The following is a 17,479-nucleotide window of genomic DNA, read 5'->3' as shown; positions in this document are numbered from 1 at the left end:
TCTGAGGTAGGTCTGGCTTTGGCTAATTGGGAAACAAAAGGGAAGTGTTGTTCAAAATATGGTGAGATAAGAAATCGATCTAATCTGCACATAACTGGGTTAGCTTGTCTGTTTGACCAAGTATATCTTGCACCCTTTAAAGGCAAGTCAATGAGATCATGTTCAACTATAAACTTATTGAACTTCATCATACTTCTTGTGATCCTTGTACAGCTCTTTTTCTCATCACATTTTGTAATTGTGTTGAAGTCACCACCAATACACCAAGGAAGATCAATCCAAAACCTGCAAACGTTATCCAGCTCAATCCAAAATTCAGTTCTCTCAACTGGTTTGTTTGGCCCGTAAACATTTGTTAGAACCCATTGAAAGTTGTCTAACTTGTTCTTACAAAGTATAGAGAGGGTATATTCACCTACCAATGAATCAGAGACCTCCACAAAATCTCTATCCCAAAGAATTAACATGCCACCAGAGCTTCCTACAGATTGTTGTAAGGTCCAACCAACGTTCTTGTACCCACAAATCCGTTTAATGTCCCAAGAAGTGCAGTGCGTCATCTTAGTTTCTTGCAGAATTATGATTGGAGCCCTAATCATCTGTATCATTTTATGCACCACGGTTCTTTTGTTCCTAGAATTTAAACCCCTTACGTTCCAAGTGAGGATCTTAAGACTCATTTTGAACTGTATCTGCCCTTAGAACTAGCTGACCTTCTTGTCCTTGAAGAAGGAGAAGAGATTACCTCAACAGAGATACCCAATCTTTTCAACTCATTTCTTAGCTTCATGGGTACGACCGGTTGTGGATCATTAACCAGACATACACCTGAGCAAGCATCATCTGACATGTCTTTTGTGGTAGGTTCAAAACCTGGGGGTATTCAAGTGAGCTTGTTTCTGATGAGCAAAATTCAACATCTTCTATATTCACAAAAAATGAGTCCTCAAGACCCATCATAGGCAGAACTTGTTGCCTTTCTTCATGCACAGAAATATTGTCGACACTGTTAGTGCAAATAAGGTTCTGAACAGCAAAGTCTTTGACTACTTGGTTTTTGGTTGGTAAAATGGGAATGGGTTTTAAGACTGGTCCGGATGTGGAAATCTTAGAGAATAAGAATTTCCTAGCATGGTTCGGCATATTAGGAAAACTAATTCCAAGCTTGACACCAAGATCAAATAGACGGTTAACTTCTATCCATATCCAAGTAGGTATTATGAAGGAATGAAATTTCTGGTGGTCTTTGGGTTGAAGTGAAGAGATAACTGTTTTTGGGTTAAAGAGATGGGATTTCTGACGCACTCTATGGTTTCCTGTGTAGGATGAAATATGGAGTGAAGAAGGATTAGGGTATTGAATGAGGTTATTAATGATGGGTACAAGGGATGAAGGTGTTGGGATTGCATCAGGTAAAGCTGTTTGGTGGTTTATTTCTGGTGCAACTTCTGATGTATGATTTTCCAGTGATAGTTCTGGAATGCACAGTCTGAAAGATGCTGATGTGGTATGAGGATTCACTACTTCAATATCCTTGTCAATATCCTCGTTAGTTGCCACCTCATCTGAAACATGTAGATTGGCAACGGGATTACCGATATCCTGTGTTGACAAATTTAGGTTGCTAACCTGCCGCCAAATTTGTCGGACAAGCTTTGAAATGGATTTTCTTTTTTTCCTGGACTTCTTTTTCTTTGCTGGCACAATAAGTGCAGATTTCTGGTCATTAATAACAGATGTATTTAGAGCCGTAATATTTTCTTCAGCCTCTTTTGACTGCGAATTATCCTTGCATGTAACGGTTACATTATAGCTGTTCTGGAGGAACTTTCTCTTTTTTTCTCTACCGGTTTCCAACATATTAGGAGTCACGGTTATTTTCTTTGAAGCTCGATCCTGATTTGGTGGTGGTTGAATAAGAAAGTTGCAGTTAGCCGGAGAAGACTTTCCCGTCACTCTGACATGCACAGTAAACATCTGCTTTCCTGAAAAGATCTTAATCACTCTAGGGATGGAATTTATACCATTCTTGTTTCTGACTTTCATACGCATGGCACGCAGATTTGTGGGCTTTAGCGCAGCAGCATCGATCACAAGTATCTCACCACATATGTTTCCAATTGCATGAATGACCTCAATTGACCAGAACTGATATGGGTTGCCAAAAATTTCAATATGAAAATCATAATGGTGGACAGCTGCAGAACCCCAAATCTGTTTATGCCGCCTAAAGATAGAATATACAACATTGTGTGCAGTGAACTTGAATTCTACATTTGATCTTGAAAAATCGTCATCCACATAAAATATTGCTTGGGTTGAGTTAATAGGAAATAACTCAAAGGCTGACTGGATTTCAAGTTCGAAACAAAGTAATTTTCCAACTTGCGGCCATGAGTTAACCCTTTTAGATGAAGAAATCAAAAATGCATTACCCCATTCACCTAATTGAGCTCGACCATTATCAAGATGGATGAATTGACCATATTTGGAGTTTTTTGATTTGACAGAACATGGTGCAGCATATCTGTTACAGAGGAAAGGTGAATTGGTTTGTTTAGGTTTCTCATATAAATCAGCATTTGTCTTTTGAGAGAACAGGGATTGAGCATAGGTGGTATCTGGATCAGTGAAAGTTCTTTGGTGGGATTGATTTGATGGAGGGTTTTGAAACTGAGGTTTAGGTTTTGATAAAGATGCAGAGAAAGTGACAATGGATTCCATTGTAGAAGCAATGTTAAACCAACCTTCAAAACGTTCACCAGATGGGATGTAAAATGACACAGGGTATGTCTTAGGGTTTGGTCTTGAAAGAAGGATATACAGATAAAATCCATTGTCATTGTGAAGCTTGGTTGCAGAAAACCAATGTTGATTATCTTCATACTTCCATACGTTTCTTCCCAAATCACCATTTTTTGCAGCTTCATAAAACAATATCTGTAAATCTGTAGCTAGTTTGAAGGTGAATAATCCATTCAATTTACCATGTGAATGGAATTCAGTTAGGGTAATGGTTGCAGATGTTTTTTTTTTGCTACAAGATACCCTAAAAAACTTTCTATCAATGGTCACAAATCGATTCTCAGAAGTCATGGATGTTGGTTCTAGGTTCTACATGTTCTAATGGGTCTAAAGAGAGGAAAACTAAAGGATCTAATCACTAAAAGGGATGAAGAGAATTGTGGTTTTGGAGAACGGAGGAGAGAGAAAAAGTCATGGCATGGAGGTTTTTTTTTGCGTGCGTTCTAATGGATCCAACATCTATTGTTATTGCATTTTCTTCCCCTAGTTCTTTCAGGGAAACTAAGATGTTCTCGTGAGGGGATACGTGATCAAACTTATTCTTAAACTTAACTAGCCTTTTTGAGGTTGAAGTTTTTGTGTAATAAATGCTGAGATAATAATAGATATAAGTTAACACAACACCGCCCTTCGTAACCGCTAAAACGTTGTCGTAATCCCTAAACTCTTTACTCCAACCCAATGACTGGTGTTCTTCTTGTTCTTTCATCTCATGATTGTCATTCTTGGTTTTCAATAACCATATGTCATAAAATCCATCTCCTTCTTCGTCCAGATTAATAGCAAAAGACAAAAACCTATCAAAAACGTTTACACCACATTGATGCGAATCACTGTGGAAGTCTGGTAGTGAAATATTTTCAGAAAACTTTTCCAGCCAAATCAAAAGTCTCAATTATTTCTAATCTATCATCCAGCCAATAAAGAGTTCCATTGGCAAAATACCATTTCCACTGGATTCAAAATTGAAAATTCCAAGGTTTCTCCATCCACTGCCCCTACCTAGAGTGTATATATGGACTTGTACATAGGTCCCCAAACTACCCATTCCTATAACTTTGTATTCATTTGTTGAAGAAACATAACCAAATCCATGCATGGAACAATCATATTGATCATCATTGTCACAAGAATCTCTCTTAATATCCGGAAGCATAACAAGTTCTCTAGTGATAGGGTTACATACACAAACAGATGGCCCTTCAGCAAGACAAATTAAACCATATTATAAGATCTGACAAACTCAGCATCCCTAATCGGAGAGGTCAAATTGATCCTTTTAATTCTCTGAATGAAATTTGTCGACTCATCATGATTGTCATCATATTCAACATAGTAAAACCTTTCAGTGACAACAAGAAAACCCAGCTTACCAGATTCGAAAGAATGATTATGATGATCGAAGTGCATCTTCGAGAACCACTGTCGAACAAGATTTCTCCAGGTTTTGCATACTAATTTGCAGTCCAAAACTAACTCAGTTGGTACCCGACTTACGATATCTAACGTAACTTCTTCGTGAAGAAAATTTAAATACTCCATGAAACCTTTTTACTATTCCCTTTTATTTTGCTTTTGAGAGAACAAAAAATCTTCTTAGGGTTTATGGAATAGTCACCGAGACAACATGGAGGGTTAGGGCTGTGGAAAGAGTTGTCGTCGAATATGAATAGAATGAAGTACGTAAATATAAATGGTGTTGGCTGGGCCTAACCGACACGTAATGGTTTGCAATGTTTTAGGATGAGCCGTAAAACTGAGGTTTCAGAGGGCATGGAGGTTTTTAATCTCAAGTTTATATTTTCCATCGTCAGGAACATGTTTCCCCAATCTGGCTCGACAAATCCAGAACCGTGGTAACGTTGCCTTCCGTAACACATGATTGCTCGAATCAGTAATCACAGAAATACTAAGTTCACATCACAATGCAGTTTGGAAGCAATATTAGTTTTGTGGCTTTCGGAGGACCTCATGGAGATAAAAGCAAAAAATGTGCAGTATATGTCATGAACCTTTCAGTAGCACACATTCAACTTTTTGTTACAGTTAAAATGCCCTCAAAATTAGAATTGCTTGCTTACTACAGTCTGATAATATCTTTTGAGTGTGCTTACCAAAAATGATGAATTGTGTTCGCATTGTCTAGTCTGGAAGAAAGACTGAAGTCCAAATGGGAAGAGAGGTAACATTGTATTTGCGTCCCTTTAAACGTGTTGTTTCTGAGTTTCCGTTCAAGCATCTACATCATGTAATTTCTACAAAATGTTGCAAACCCTATTTTCGTGGAGCAGACGCATCTTCACACATACCGAAGGGAAACTTCTCATAGTTAGATTGTATAATATGAATCCGTACGTCATGTAGCACTCAAACTTACAAACTAGACTCCAGAGTTGCTGATTTCCATTTTTTTTTTGAAGCATTCAACGTGCACATGAGAACGATCCACCTTCGATATATGGGTCTCTAGTAGAATAGTATTGTGCAAGTAATCATCATGAATCCACGATTATCTTATTCTTACATTACTGCAGCTAATTAATTAAAGTCAATGGTTTCGTCAACCTATAACAGTATCGCAGATTCCAGTTGGCAATAACTTCCTCCTTTAGACAAGCGGGTAAGAAAAAAGAAAAAAAAACATTTGCATCGATTAATCCATTTGTTAACTGAGGTGCGCTAGTCCATTTGAAGTGAAGCCACGCGCATGCATAATTATAGGTTGGTATAGGTTATTGGAGGAGGTCGTGGTGGTGTTCTGCGAGAAGTAGCTCATCATTCTTCCGCTGAACAAATAGACATATGATTTTTTGAGAATAATAACATACATAATAAGACTAATACTTCCATCGATCTATTGTGATACTATTACCTGAGGTCACTAATTCAAGTCTCAGCACAACAGACTAATAATAACATACATAATAAGACTAATAATGACATCATTAATTACCATTGAAATGGAGGATGTCTTTGATAAAAGAGTTGAGGTTGGTATCGGATGAACCACCTTCTGCAAGTGCTTTTCTACATATATCCTTGAGTTCACTTGATCTTCTTCTCATTTCCTTAGTTTCATTATTAACATCTTCCTCTGCTTCTCCATTTATGTTCATGAATTTCCTCAGGATTTTTTCAACTTCACCCCTTTTGACCAGTGCTTTAGCTCCAAACTCATTCATGACTTTCATTCCAACTTTCAAATCATCTACTATCAGTTTTCTGTTTGGAATTTGATCAAAATATATCGGAAATGTAAGCATGGGCACACCGGCGTATATCGATTCCATTACCGAATTCCACCCACAATGAGTCCAAAATCCTCCAACTGAAGAATGACAAAGTACCCTCAATTGATCACACCATGGCACTACTAATCTCCGACTACTAGTAGTTTTTTCATCACGGTCGCCACCACCACCGCCATGTATACCTGAGGTAAGATACCCAGCACCACGTGAAACCAACAAATACAGAACGCCACTTTCATGCAACCCAGACAATATCTCCTCCATTTGTTCTCCTGAAATTGAAACAGTACTGCCAAATGCGATATACATGACGGAGTTTATAGGCTGGGAATCTAACCATTTTAAGTAATAAAGTTCCTCGCTGTTTGTATACTTAATTGTAGCTGATTCTTTTTTCTTATCATGAATTTGATGATGCTGATTAATGGTAGTGTCGAGGTTAGATATGGAAGGGCCAATCGTGTAAACTGGGAATCGAAATATTTCCTTTAGAGTGTCTGTGACTTGAGGTTCAAGCTCGTAAAAAGTAGGAATAATAAGACATTGGACTTTATCCAACAAAGTGAAGGCTACCATCTCTGGGTTGAATTTGGGGTCATTTCCTCGGGGCAACAATGGCATATCTGTCAATCTTGTTGGCGACACTCCAGGAATGTAATTTATCACCTCATCATCGCAATCTTGCACAAAATAAAGGAAACTTTAGATCGACATGGCTTTTATGTTTTTGTGACAAACTATATATACCGGGTTATAAGTCTATATGCATGAATACGTACCTGATGAGTGATCAAGGCTATGCCCATTCTTAGTTAGAAGGTCAGCATGAGACAACACGGAGAACATAAATGATGAAGCCGTCCAGAACGAAACTACCGGAATATTCCTTCTATTGCCGATTGAAAGTGCCCATATCAAGCTGAAATCCGCTATAATAACAGTCACCGGTTCAGATGTATTCATAACGTTCTCGAATGGAGCTTGCATCTCTGCAACTACGATTGCAAGGAAAGTCTCAAAGTCTAATGTTGATGACCTTACAAACTCCGAAGGAATCACATTGGGAATTGACTGGAGATGAATTTGAGGCGGTATTGGAGCTAGATCAAGGATGCCAAACCACTCTTCAGTGACTACAAAAGTGATTTTAACATTATCACCTAATTTATGAGCTAAATGTTTACAAAAATTCATCATCGGATTGATAAGTCCTCTTGCTGGAAAAGGCACTGCAATAATGTGACATCTCTCCATTGATTTGGGTTCCTGCTGATTGATCTCCTCCATGTCTCTCTAAAGCTGAACCACTAGAGTTATATTTTGAATAACAGCTTTTCTAGCTAGCATCCAAATATATGAAAAGAGTTTGGACCAGATTAGAAGCTATAAGTACTTTATATTGCAGCAACAAGATAACCTGCGCTATACGGTTATTAATTTCAACTTGCATTTTGGTTTTGTTTCTCATCTCTTTGTTTGTACGTTTCAGCGTAGATGCTTCTTGGCTACTGCTTAATACAAAGATATGAACAAAGTTTTGGATTTCCATGCTTTCGTTAATCTGGTTATAAAACTAAGTAAGGTTAATCACTTAATGGATGAACGTAATTTGAATTACTTCTTATCCTTTAATTCACTGGTTTAAGAGGATTTTTTAAGGAACCGATATGTTTATTTTAGAATTCATCTGAATATTTTGTTCAGAGAGTTTTTTCTTTTAACCCGGAAGAAGATTCGGTTGGTTTATTCCTTTTAAAAACTACCTGAAATAAATTAATATGGGGATAGTCGGAGATAATTGGGTCAATATCTTATAACCATGTTTACGCCAACTACTGTGGCGCAAAATCCGGTTATACATGTTTTGAGAGGATCCATAGGTAGCAGCAGTACAGTGGATTCCTGAATACCGCCTATGTGAGTGGGAGGGAAGGGGCTCCCTTCCTAATGGAAACAAACAAAACATGAAAGAAGAAATGTGTTCTCAGTATATAAAACAAGAGAAAATACTCTAAAATGTTTTTGTGGAAACCAAAGTTTCAAAAAATTCAAGCTGCCACGGAAAAAAAAAATGGAGAATCCGAACCAAAACTTCTCCATCCGTAGGTCAAATGAAGAAGGCGAAATTGACATCTCAAATTTGGTGGCATTTATAATAACAGTCACCGGTTTAAAAGGGGTCGAGCAATCCATCCCCATTTCTGTTCAGTTTCCCGTAAGGTGGTCCACTGTAGAGAGGTTAGGTTTACGAAGCCAGTAGACTTTTTATCTGGGAGTTGATTAATACATGAAACATTAAAAGAAACAGATCGCTAGATAAAAAGTTGGGTTAATTAATTACAAAGTAGACTTCCTGTAAAATCACTCTTGCAGATCAAGTTTCACTTCGACTTAAGATATGGGTTTCCCGGAAATCATGGGTGGATGAATTTAGCATCCGGATTCACAGTGCATGTAGATAATGATGGAATCATGGTAGATGGTAGATGCATATATATATATATATATATATATATATACAACTGTTAGGAATTGACCCGCGGTCTGTTAAATAGTACCACATCGCCTACGGCAACTTAGGATCCATGCTTAATAAGTCATGGGCAACCCTAACCTTGCAAGTCGGTTTTCGAGGTTAGTTAGGCATGGGGATTTCTAACATGGTATCAGAGCCAGTCCCCTCTCAACCCACCCATGTCCATCCGTGTGTCCGTGGTTTCCGTATCACCCATCAGTGTAGCCCAGTAAGCGGCTTTCGTATCATACCCGTCAGTGTAGCCCAGTCAACGGCTGTCATACCCGTCAGTTCAGTGTAGCCCTAGTCATTGAGGGGGTGTTAAATAGTACCATATCGCCTAGGGCAATCTAGGATCCATGCTTAATAAACCATGGACAACCCTAACCTTACAAGCCGGTTTTCGAGGTTAGTTAGACCCGGAAATTTCTAACAGCTAAAGTTCAAAATTCGTGAGCATTTCTCTTATTTTTCACTGACCATCAACAAAAAGAAAGAAAATAAAAACACAATATTAAAGCACTTTCACACAGTCTAATGATATACAATATCCATAATACCATGTACTATTCAGCTTGCCACAAGGCCGACTTTCATGCTGTAGGTCAATAGTTCAGTTCTCATCTACTGTATTTGATGATTATTAACATTATTAATTACCAGGGAAATGGAGGATGTCTTTGATAAAAGCGTTGAGGTTGGTGTCGTATGAACCACCTTTTTCCGGTGCTTTTCTACACATCTCCTTGACTTCACTTGATCTTCTTCTCATTTCCTTAGCTTCGTTGTTAACTGCATCTTTATTGATGTCCATGAACTTCTTCACTATCTTTTCAACTTCACCCCTTTTGACCAATGCTTTCTCCCCAAATTCCTTGGTAAATTTCATTCCAACTTTCAAATCATCTACAATAAGTTTTCTATTTGGAATTTGATCAAAAGATACTGAAAATGTAAGCATGGGTACTCCTGCATATAGCGATTCCATCACCGAATTCCACCCGCAATGAGTCAAAAATCCTCCGATTGAAGAATGACAAAGTACCCTCAATTGATCACACCATGGGACTATAAATTTTTGACTTCTGGTATCTTTCTTATTATACTCACCACCATCGCCACCATGTATGTAACCGGAAGTAAGATGCACACCGCGTGAAACCAACAAATATCGAACCCCACTTGCTTGCAACCCAGCTAAGATTTCCTCCATTTCCTCCCCTGATATTGAAACGACGCTTCCAAATGCGATGTACAGAACGAAGCTTATAGGCTGGGAGTTTAGCCATTCTATATTTCTATATAAGAATGTTCTTCCCGGTTTATATACTTACACTACAAGAAAACTTGGTTTGAGCAACCAAAATCTTAGCAAGAGCCCAAAATTTTGGTCGCTTTAACAGTCAAGCAACCAAAATTCCGACTACCATAAGTTTTAGCGGTTGCTAACCTGTTACCGCTACTTCTTAGCTACCAAATAATATTTTTGGTTGTTCAAGTACTTTTTCCAAGTTCTGTATAGCGAGTGCCATAGTAGGTTAGTAGCTATTTACGTCAAGCGACCACAGACTAGCAAGTCAAAATAAATTTTGGTCGGTCAAACCTGTCTCAGCAACCAAGTTTAGAATCACCAAATCAGAAGAGATCACGAGCATGTAGCTAGCTTAGCTCATTGGTTGGACACTTTACTAATCATCCTGCATAAGGGTTCGAAAAAAACAATGAATTTAATCCAATAGATATACACCCATCGTAATTCAAATTCTCCTCTAAACAATTGTTTGTGTCAAGTTACACTTAATCCAACTTACAGCTGAATTCAATCGACACATATGTTCAAAATCCGAGAAACACTAATAAAAACTCAAAATTCACACTAGTACAAGTCATTTATTCTATCACTCAACACACTTCCAGATTTGTGTAGATAATGACTTGCTTGCAAGCATTATTGCTTCTCCCCACTTTCTTCTCCTCCAACAGCTTTTTGTAGCTCCATTTGAAACTGCTCATATTAATGCAAAACAGAACGACAAGGGTCATTACGCATACATCAAGTTAAAATATGAAAACACAACAGATAACAGAAGCAGAAATAAGAACTAGGAGAGAGTGACACACCTCAAGTTGGTCGGAAGGCTTTTTTTAAGCTCTCGCTGCAATTGAATTACTTCTGATTCAGGTCCAGACCTTTAAGCAGAAATGAATACTAGTTATGCCTTGTGAGTATATACAGATTATGCAAGATGGTGACTATAGCAAGATTCGTAAAATGGGTATGCGCATATACTAGTGACAAGCAAGGTGCTGAGAAGACCGCAGGTTCTGCCAATCAAGAAAGAAAAGAAAAAGAAAAAGAAATGTCGGTCTGCAGAAATGATCTAGCAGAACCAATCTTCGAACTTTTGTAAAGACCCGACATTAGATTCATGGTTTATGGCAACTAGGTGAATACAGAACACTTATGATTGAACTCCTTGTCTTGTTAAATAGGTTGTATTTTAAAGATGAATCAATATGAGTATTTACCCTGAACTGAAGTTACACATGTGCTTATGAGTTCCCCGTTATTCACCAAATTGATATTCCTGAATAACTAACCAAACAATCATTATGCAAGGTTAAAAGAGATATGCATGACTTACTTCTTTGATGGCTTGATTTGTTTTTCAGGTGTTGCATTCGTGTTTGTAAACTCTGAAATGAATGACCTTTTATCTGCAGAATTATAAGAAAACAGTGACTACTCATGATGGACAAACTATGATAAAAAAAAAACATAGAGGGGAATTGCCTAAGTAAATGTCAAGATAGGTGTAAAATTATCATGGCTATTGCTTCGAATGGCACAGGTCACATCAGCTTACATAGTACATGTACAAAGAAAGGACAAACTGATATACCTATATAAGAATTTGTACAATTCAATTGTATACTCTGAAGCACTCTAAATGGACATTTGTACACAGCTCAAAGGTAGGACTTACATGGATATTGACTGAGATGAACCTAGCAGGTAATGCATGTGTAACTCAAACCCGTAAAACAGAAGTTTTCTTACCGTTCCAATGGAGGGCTTCTCCTTGCTATCCTCTGTTAGAAGTAACCCACCAGCAGTTTCCTTCTCGGCCTCCTCAACCTGAACACGATCATGTGTAAGAACCACTATTAAATAGGCAATCACTCAAATATGTAATCACAAATTATACTACAACCAAAATAATGCAAAGAGTAACAACCCCAATCTAAAATATTGCCTGCTTAGGTAAAAGAAACCATGTTCACATGAACCCAATACTACTATGGTGCCTCATAGTGCAAGGTCCAACCCTCCCCTGTAAAATTTACGTGCAATTGTTTTTCCAATTTATTACTCTCCCAAGCCATTCTTTACTTATATCGACACCTTAAATTTCTCTAGATTTATGAAGAATCTGACTATGTAAAGTGGGAACAGACTTTAATTAACACGCGTTCGCTCAGGGGCTTAAAATCCTTGACATCTTCGGTCTCGAGAATACCAACAATGCCATTGTCATTCAATAAAAGATGGCTTACTCCATTCAAGTCCACTTCAGTTCCGGCATATTTGGAGTAAATGATTTGAGCACCAGTCTACCAACAAATCAGCTTACAATTGTTAATGTCAATTCAAAACCATAGACACACAGAAGATAAATACCCTTAGCCGAGTTAATCATTACCTTCACACTAACATCGACTTGGGCCTTTCCGACGGTCTTACCCTTCTCAATAGCAAGGAGATCACTTCCTTGTGGCTTAGTCTGAGCGGTAGAAGGCGACTGAATACCACCTGTGGTCTTCTGCTCTGCTGTCTTGGTTACAACAAGCACCCTGTCTCCCAAGGGCTTGTGTCTCCCAACGGCTTGAGGGCAGTGTACAGTAAAAAAAAATAGAGCAAGGTCAATTATAATAAAAAGATTCCAACTAGCAACAAGTGAGTAAAGGTAGGATCCCTGAAAAACAGTTGACAGTCATGGTACTTCATTATCACATACAAATGAAGATGAACCAGCAACTGAATCCAATGGATTCGCATAGAAATGATATAGTTCACAAATGTTATCCCATACCTAAACAGGCTTCAAATAAACACACTGAGCAAAAAAATCTACCAAAGCATAATGCCTAATGGTGAGCATAAGAATGAGCCTTTTCTTTCACAAACCCTCTAATATCTCAATTATGACTCAAACAACATAAAACGCTTGTCACTTGTCAGCATAATGGTAGGCATCACAATCATCCTTTACTTTGACAAACTCTCTCGTATTGCAACAGAAAGCAAATCAGACTACTGTTACCCACATGGCTGCCCGACTGGAACAACATAAATCACATATTTGTTAAATAAAAATATCTTCTAATCAGAACCCAAAGCAGCGATTCATAAGACAATGACTAAGCAATCAGAACCGAAAAAGCAATACCCAAACGATTAAAATTCACAGGGATTTTAAATTTGGGTAGTAACAAATTTGTAATACACAGAAAGCCCAATTTGTTAAGCTCAACTCCATCACTACCCACTTCTAAAAATCTCAAATTTCCCCTATTACATGAACAGACAATTCTAAAAACTCAACCCACATTTCAATTGAATGAAATCCCACTTTGAAGAAAATCAATTTTGTTCCTTAATTCAATGAAAGTCTATCTAAGAAAAGTAAAATAAATGAAGAAAACATCTAATAGAGAAAGATACAAGCCTGTATAAAAACTAAATAAGACGAGCACACCCAAAGAGATTTAAGTAAACAGATGAAATATCTAGCTTACTAAATCTTGATAAATTCTTGGTAAAAGAAACAATTTTCACTGAAAAAAATTGAATCAATCAATTGTCAACAGTAATTAACCGGACAAAATCGAAGTAATAAATTGGTTAAAACCCCAAAATTAAATGAACCGCTCAAGAAATCCAAAAATCAAACAAATCCCATACTGATAAAACCCTGGATTTGAACAATATATAGCATCAAAACTTTCTCAAGGGAATAAAAAGAGAAATCAGAACAAACCTAAAACTGTAACGGCCGCGTCATTCCCTTTCAATTTCTGAGAGAGAAACGAGGGATTCGAGTTCCTTTCAAACTGTGAACTAGAGATGTTACGGATTTGAGGTTTAATTCCGGAAACAAGTTTTACTTTTTGTTTTACTTCATAAGATATGTGATGGATCGGAGTTTTTTTACAGAAATTGAGACACAGAAAGAAAGAAAGAAAGAAAGAAAGAAAGGTGAGATAGAAGCTGTGAAAAGGTTCCAAATGAGAGAGAAGGAGAGAGTTTCTGCCTCAGGGTTTCAATTCTAGATTTACCAAACATGAATTTTAGATTCCACCCAAAAAAAGCGCCAACATTCCCGCCAATTCGTTTACCCTAAGATGTTTTCGCGCCACATAAGAGCTGTAGTTTTGGCACCGTTGGATAAGGTAGTAATCCGAATCCATGCTTGTGTTTTGCGTTTATAGCCATACGATTAAAGATCCTTGTTTCCTATTGGCTAAATATATATCATGCGGATCATATCTGGTAGCTTTGGTGTTTTCAATTGGCTAGATATGCATCATGAGGATCATAATTGGTATCTCTAGTGTGGGAAGCATCTTGTGTGATTTGCATCGGTAATTGATCTCTAAATTATAGTACTAAGTATCGAAAAATAACAAGAAATTGAGTAAAGTTAAGGTAAGTTGAGTGGCAAAATGTTGGTTGATAATGCAATTAAGAGAGTTTATGACAGAAGAGGAAACCGATAAGTTGAGTAGCAAAATGTTGGTGGATAATGCAATTAATAGTAACAAAATTGATAGATCACAAATTGAGTGAGGGAAATTGAGTGAGACTGACCAAAATTGAGTAAGAGTGATGGATTAGAAACGATGAATCCACCTATTTTACAAGTAAGATTCCATCGAAATATTCTTTAAAACCTTAGGAAAACCCTTTTCTGGCGACTTCGAGTAAGAAAGTGGCTCCGAGTTCGAAACCTGGGCGGGAGTGGACTACTATAAGTCAGAAACTTCGTAAGAATGATGAATAAACCCATTTACATGTAAGATTCCATCGAAATATTCTCTGAAACCTTAAACAAATCATATTCCGGCGACTTCGAGAACGAAAGTGGCTCCGGGTTCGAAACCTGGCCGGGAGTGGACTACTATAAGTCAGAGACTTCGTAAGAACGATGAATCCACCTATTTTACAAGTAAGATTTCATCGAAATATTCTTTGAAACCTTAGGAAAACCCTTTTCTGGCGACTTCGAGTAAGAAAGTGGCTCCGAGTTCGAAACCTGGCCGGGAGTGGACTACTATAAGTCAGAGACTTCATAAGAACGATGAATCTACCCATTTACAAGTAAGATTCCATCGAAATATTCTCTAAAACCTTAGGCAAACCCTTTTCTGGCGACTTCGAGAAAGAAAGTGGCTCCGAGTTTGAAACTTGGGCGGGAGTGGACTACTATAAGTCAGAAACTTCGTAAGAATGATGAATAAACCCATTTACAAATAAGATTCCATCGAAATATTCTCTGAAACCTTAAACAAATCATATTCCGACGACTTCGAGAACGAAAGTGGCTCCGAGTTCGAAACCTGGCCGGGAGTGGACTACTATAAGTCAGAGACTTCATAAGAACGATGAATCTAACATTTACAATTAAGATTCCATCGAAATATTCTCTGAAACCTTAGGCAAACCCTTTTCTGGCGACTTCGAGAAAGAAAGTGCCTCCGAGTTCGAAACCTGGGCGGGAGTGGACTACTGTAAGTCAGAAACTTCGTAAGAATGATGAATAAACCCATTTACATGTAAGATTCCATCGAAATATTCTCTGAAACCTTAAACAAATCATATTCTGGCGACTTCGAGAACGAAAGTGACTCCGAGTTCGAAACCTGGACGGGAGTGGACTACTATAAGTCAGAGACTTCGTAAGAACGATGAATCTACCCATTTACAAGTAAGATTCCATCGAAATATCCTCTTAAACCTTAAACAAATCATATTCCGACGACTTCGAAAACGAAAGTGGCTCCGAGTTCGAAACCTGGCCGGGAGTGGACTACTATAAGTCAGAGACTTCATAAGAACGATGAATCTACCCATTTACAAGTAAGATTCCATCGAATTATTCTATGAAACCTTAGGCAAACCCTTTTCTGGCGACTTCGAGAAAGAAAGTGGCTCCGAGTTCGAAATCTGGGCGGGAGTGGACTACTATAAGTCAGAAACTTCGTAAGAATGATGAATAAACCCATTTACATGTAAGATTCCATCGAAATATTCTCTGAAACCTTAAACAAATCATATTCCGGCGACTTCGAGAACGAAAGTGGCTCCGAGTTCGAAACCTGGCCGGGAGTGGACTACTATAAGTCAGAGACTTCGTAAGAACGATGAATCCACCTATTTTACAAGTAAGATTCCATCGAAATATTCTTTGAAACCTTAGGAAAACCCTTTTCTGGCGACCTCGAGTAAGAAAGTGGCTCCGAGTTCGAAACCTGGGCGGGAGTGGAATATTATAAGTCAGAAACTTCGTAAGAATGATGAATAAACCCATTTACAAGTAAGATTCCATCGAAATATTCTCTGAAACCTTAAACAAATCATATTCCGGCGACTTCGAGAACGAAAGTGGCTCCGAGTTCGAAACCTGGCCGGGAGTGGACTACTATAAGTCAGAGACTTCGTAAGAACGATGAATCCACCTATTTACAAGTAAGATTTCATCGAAATATTCTTTGAAACCTAAGACAAACCCTTTTCTGGCGACTTCGAGAAAGAAAGTGGCTCCAAGTTCGAAACCTGGCCGAGAGTGGACCACTATAACTCAGAAACTTCGTAAGAACGATGAATCCACCTATTTACAGGTAAAACTCCATCAAAATATTCTCTGAAACCTTAGACAAATCCTTTTCCAGCGACTTCGAGAACGAAAGTGGCTCTGAGTACGAAAGCTGGCCGGAAGTGGACTACGATAAGTTAGAAGCTTCGTAAGAACGATGAATCCACCCATTTACAAGTAAGATTCCATCGAAATATTCTCTGAAACCTTAAACAAACCCATTTTTTTCGACTTCGAGAATGAAAGTGGCTCCAAGCTCGAAACGTGGCCGGAAGTGGACTACTATTAATATGAATTCATTGAAATGAGAACCCTAAAATTAATATGAATTCAATTAAAATTGAAGAAATTGGACCCGCGATTAATCTAAATTTGACAAAATATGATATTCAATCAAATTTACATTTTACACTTCTATTTTGTGCCCACATAATGCCGATCGACGTTTTTGCACATTTAGCCGATTTGCGTGCGCATTTTTTGGAGGGACGAAGGGTTATAGGGACATCCCATTTATGCCCACATAAATGAAAAGTCGTCAAATGCATGTACTAAATATGAAAAACCAAAAAATCACTTTGTTTAACGTAAAATGCTTCATAATTTGATATCAACTCTACTTATACTAAAAAATCAATTAAAGTGCGGAAAAAGTATCGAGCATCATGTGGCCGGTAACCTCTGTATGTGCTTATTTGTATCATATAAATTTTTCCCCACCTAAAAATTACATCGCCATCTTTTCTGGTCGCCAATCGTAGAATTGGAACATTTTGTTTAACCGCAAATTACCCCGACAAGTGATTCACATGACAAATAACATTTTGTTTAAATTTTAATAATTTGGCTGGGCGCCAAATTTTCCAACATGTACCAAACAAAATTTGGTTTAAATTTTGGTAATTTAGCGAGCCAAATTTCCCCCCAACTTCTTACTCACAGGCCAAAAAAATTTGGTTCAAATTTTGTTAATTTTCCCGAGCGCGAACTCTCCCCGCCAACATTCACTAGGCGAAAAAATATCTTAATAA

At 37.8% G+C, this 17,479-nt stretch overlaps 3 protein-coding genes and 1 long non-coding RNA gene across 4 annotated transcripts; all 4 read right to left on the bottom strand.

Moving 5' to 3' along the window:
* Positions 1-5,703: 5,703 nt before the first annotated feature.
* On the bottom strand, positions 5,704-7,463 carry LOC113329117 (UDP-glycosyltransferase 87A1-like). The gene is made up of 2 exons (XM_026576083.1): positions 6,836-7,463; positions 5,704-6,736 (listed from the first exon to the last, which is right to left on the bottom strand). Exons 1-2 carry the CDS (start codon positions 7,341-7,343, stop codon positions 5,751-5,753), a joined length of 1,494 nt encoding a protein of 497 aa, XP_026431868.1. The 5' UTR covers positions 7,344-7,463; the 3' UTR covers positions 5,704-5,750.
* Positions 7,464-9,223: 1,760 nt separating this feature from the next.
* On the bottom strand, positions 9,224-9,784 carry LOC113329175 (UDP-glycosyltransferase 87A1-like). The gene has a single exon (XM_026576141.1). The coding sequence runs from the start codon at positions 9,782-9,784 to the stop codon at positions 9,224-9,226; it is 561 nt and encodes a 186-aa protein (XP_026431926.1).
* Positions 9,785-10,484: 700 nt separating this feature from the next.
* LOC113329227 lies at positions 10,485-11,274 on the bottom strand. The gene is made up of 3 exons (XR_003349762.1): positions 11,217-11,274; positions 10,693-10,761; positions 10,485-10,576 (listed from the first exon to the last, which is right to left on the bottom strand). It is a non-coding gene; the product is annotated as an uncharacterized LOC113329227 (long non-coding RNA).
* Positions 11,275-11,429: 155 nt separating this feature from the next.
* LOC113329174 (20 kDa chaperonin, chloroplastic-like) lies at positions 11,430-17,187 on the bottom strand. The gene is made up of 6 exons (XM_026576140.1): positions 17,180-17,187; positions 13,614-13,882; positions 12,276-12,457; positions 12,031-12,186; positions 11,633-11,710; positions 11,430-11,474 (listed from the first exon to the last, which is right to left on the bottom strand). The coding sequence occupies exons 1-6, from the start codon at positions 17,185-17,187 to the stop codon at positions 11,430-11,432; spliced, it is 738 nt and encodes a 245-aa protein (XP_026431925.1).
* Between the last annotated feature and the right edge of the window lie 292 nt (positions 17,188-17,479).

The sequence above is a fragment of the Papaver somniferum genome, unplaced genomic scaffold (assembly GCF_003573695.1).
Source record: "Papaver somniferum cultivar HN1 unplaced genomic scaffold, ASM357369v1 unplaced-scaffold_115, whole genome shotgun sequence".
Taxonomy (NCBI): Eukaryota; Viridiplantae; Streptophyta; class Magnoliopsida; order Ranunculales; family Papaveraceae; genus Papaver; species Papaver somniferum.
Note: the sequence above shows the minus strand (reverse complement) of the source record. Positions and strands in the feature narration are given on the sequence as shown.